Source organism: Limulus polyphemus, unplaced genomic scaffold, assembly GCF_000517525.1.
Source record: "Limulus polyphemus unplaced genomic scaffold, Limulus_polyphemus-2.1.2 Scaffold32, whole genome shotgun sequence".
In the NCBI taxonomy this organism is placed as follows: Eukaryota; Metazoa; Arthropoda; class Merostomata; order Xiphosura; family Limulidae; genus Limulus; species Limulus polyphemus.
The window spans coordinates 908,812-911,788 of record NW_013665642.1 but is presented as its reverse complement, the minus strand read 5'-3'; the positions used below and the strand labels follow the sequence as shown (position 1 = coordinate 911,788).

General features: G+C 36.0%; 1 protein-coding gene across 1 annotated transcript in view; it reads right to left on the bottom strand.

The window, feature by feature from the left end:
* Nucleotides 1–2,667, bottom strand: part of LOC106460095 (inactive ubiquitin carboxyl-terminal hydrolase MINDY-4B-like) — a 29,914-nt gene extending 27,247 nt beyond the window's left edge. Inside the window, exon 1 of the mRNA XM_022387265.1 lies at nucleotides 2,583–2,667. Within this exon, the coding sequence (XP_022242973.1) occupies nucleotides 2,583–2,597 (15 nt within the window). The 5' untranslated portion in view covers nucleotides 2,598–2,667. The remainder of the gene's footprint in view (nucleotides 1–2,582) is intronic.
* Between the last annotated feature and the right edge of the window lie 310 nt (nucleotides 2,668–2,977).

The following is a 2,977-nucleotide window of genomic DNA, read 5'->3' as shown; positions in this document are numbered from 1 at the left end:
CATAGACTACAGGTCTAGTAAAACACCAGTCAGGTTTAAATCTGGGATCCAATGTCGCAGCCAAGCAGAAGACACTTTGTTGCTCATATTGAGTCAGCCGGGCGTGAACAGATTTCTCAGTGCAGAGACGAGATTGAAATTATATCTGGACTGCATGCTGTCAATCTCAGTTACCAGCCCATAAACACATGGCACTACATAACTGGAGGTAACAATGTTCTGACACTGGGTGAAATCTATCGCCTCTTCAAACGATGTCAGTTTTGTCACAAAATCTGCAAGCACAGTTCGATCATGAAAAGTAAGTTTCGGTGTACCAGTATCTAGATTATCCAACTTATCCTGGGGAATCTTCAATAAAGACTTAATCATCTTACGTTTTGAGTTCTATCATGTTGGTGTTACCTACTGAACTGTGGCCACTCCCTCAAGTAGGTCAATTATTTGAGTTGATTTTCGAATGTAGGACACGGTGGCTGATGCTTTAGAGATTACTTTCAGCAGTAGACCAGCTTTTTTTCCATGCCATCCCTGACATGTAGCGTGTGAGAAAACAGTGGTCATGTTCAGGAAGATATTTGGCTAAATTGTTTACTAATTTAGATTCATCCAAACGTTCATATTCTGAGTCACTATTTGTAGATGAGCTATCACCATCTCTCACACTAGGTAGCATTTGAGGCTCAAATCCAAGCAAGCATGAAGCCTTGATCATGTTGGATGCGTTATTAGAGGTCACATATGATACCTTGTTGTGGATGTTAAAGATATTTATTATTTCATCATATTGAGCTACAAAGTTATCAGACTGTTTGCATTTTTCAGTCAACTATAAAATGACCAGTGACTCCAAGAAATCTGCACATTATTCTGCTACTCCAGATATCCACGGTGGCAGTGATGTTGGGTACAAGTTGCAGTAGAGAGATGAATTTTTATTGGACTTCATCAAACCTGCTCTCGATCAACGTTGTGGTCAGAAGTTTGTGACTGGGAAGAATGTATCGAGAATTCGTGGCTGCCATTAGATCTTGAAAATCCTTTGACTCCACCACTGAGAAGGGTTGTAGTGTACCAGCAATAAAGTTGAATAAAATTAAAGTACTTTTGTTTATGTTATACCAATTAGCATAGCATAAAATCGTAGCTAATAATTCAGTTTTAATAGTATATAAGTTTTAAGTTCTTAATTTTATAAGTAAGTATTAAAAAAAAATCCCGAATTTCCCCTAGTGTGAGAAATGCGACTTTTTTCTCTATTATCCCCTCGTCTCTAATTTATTCATCGCCTCTCCAAGAAGTACGAAATTTAACATAAATTACTCATTGTAATGCTGTCATCGCTCAGGCAAAGTTTGATTTTGTTTGTTACATAGCCATCAAATGGAAAATTAGACCCCTCTTGCCACACCCACTTGTCACAAGAAAGTGCACTCACATTCAGAATATTAATTCGCTTTCTTTGTCCAGTGGACAGTGTCACATCGTAACTTATGTTCCCTGACAGCATTGGTTGGCTGTCATGTTCAGTTAACATCAAAACTGGCGAGCCAATTATGCTAACCCGTTTAACCCTAATTCTATATACAATACGGAAATGTCCTTGCGGACAGAGAAGGCGCCACCTACTAGAGAACAAAGGTCGAAACATCTAGAACAAGACAATGTTAGCAACTTTATGGACGGACCACGTATTGCCATCATGACAGTGCGGAAAAAAATAAGAAATCAATAATTTAGAAAAAGTTCTTACGTTGTTATAAAGATATAAAACACGTCATGAGCCCGCAATATCATATAATGATATATATATTAATGATAAAACAAAACACGAACGTTATAACAGGAAGCATTTATTAAACGTTTCGGAATCGTCATAATTCCATCATCAGTAATCTAGAGGTACAAAACAAACAAACAATATTTGTAATTACAACAGAAATATATACATAAGAAATAAACAAATCGAATATACAAATATAACACGAGAATATGAAACTGAGCCACAGGTGAAATAGTTAAAATAGGTTTAAATCCAGTGAAGAATGTGTGTTATTTAGGAACAGGAAAAGAGTTTTTATGTATAATGTTTCTTTTATAAGAAGTTCAGTATCATGTTTGACTGTTGAAATAATTTTAAAGTTTGTCCTGTTTCTGTATTGTGTTCATAGATAGCGGAGTTGGGAGAGTTTGTTAGTTAGGAATGAGGAAGTTATCTTCTACAAGAAATGCACAGGGTAGCCGTTTCGAAAGAGAGATCTCACGAACATAAGCAAGATTTTTTTACCAAGACAGTTCCAGGAATACTTTCAATAAAGACATACACATGAATTTTTACTTCAGAAAGAAATATGCATTCTACATTTAATGTGTGTGTATATGTGGGAACCGTGCTCCATAAACACACAGAGAGATACGCGCGATCAATATACACACATATACACGTATATTTATGTCAAACATAATTGTGCATTCAGTAAATATTTAAATTCTCTTTTGCACCACCTACTAACCATCTAGTGTTCGAATAATGTGCTAACTGATACTATCAAACTTTCATACCGAGAAAAGTAGCGACTTACAATAGCAGTTTCCATGGTGATAGGGTGTTCCTCCAATAACAGGCTGGTTGATAGCTGTTAACGGTCGACGCTGTCGCGGGTATAGTACACGATCTGTAAAATATGTTTAACAACACATAAGTTAAATAAAATGCAGGCACTTCAGTAACCTGAACGTGTTTACGCATAATAACCACACGAGTCATAACTGTGTTGACACTAGATGTTCAAAGCCTGCCATTAAGAAACGATAATCATATCAATTACTGGAGCTTAATTTCATTATTTTTTTATAACAGGCTACAGACATAATAGTTTTAATTTCCTAATTACAAATCAGCTTTAGTATTCTAAGGAGGGAAGTAAGTATCGACGTAAGTAAAGCTAAAATATTAGTACCCAGTAACTTAATCATT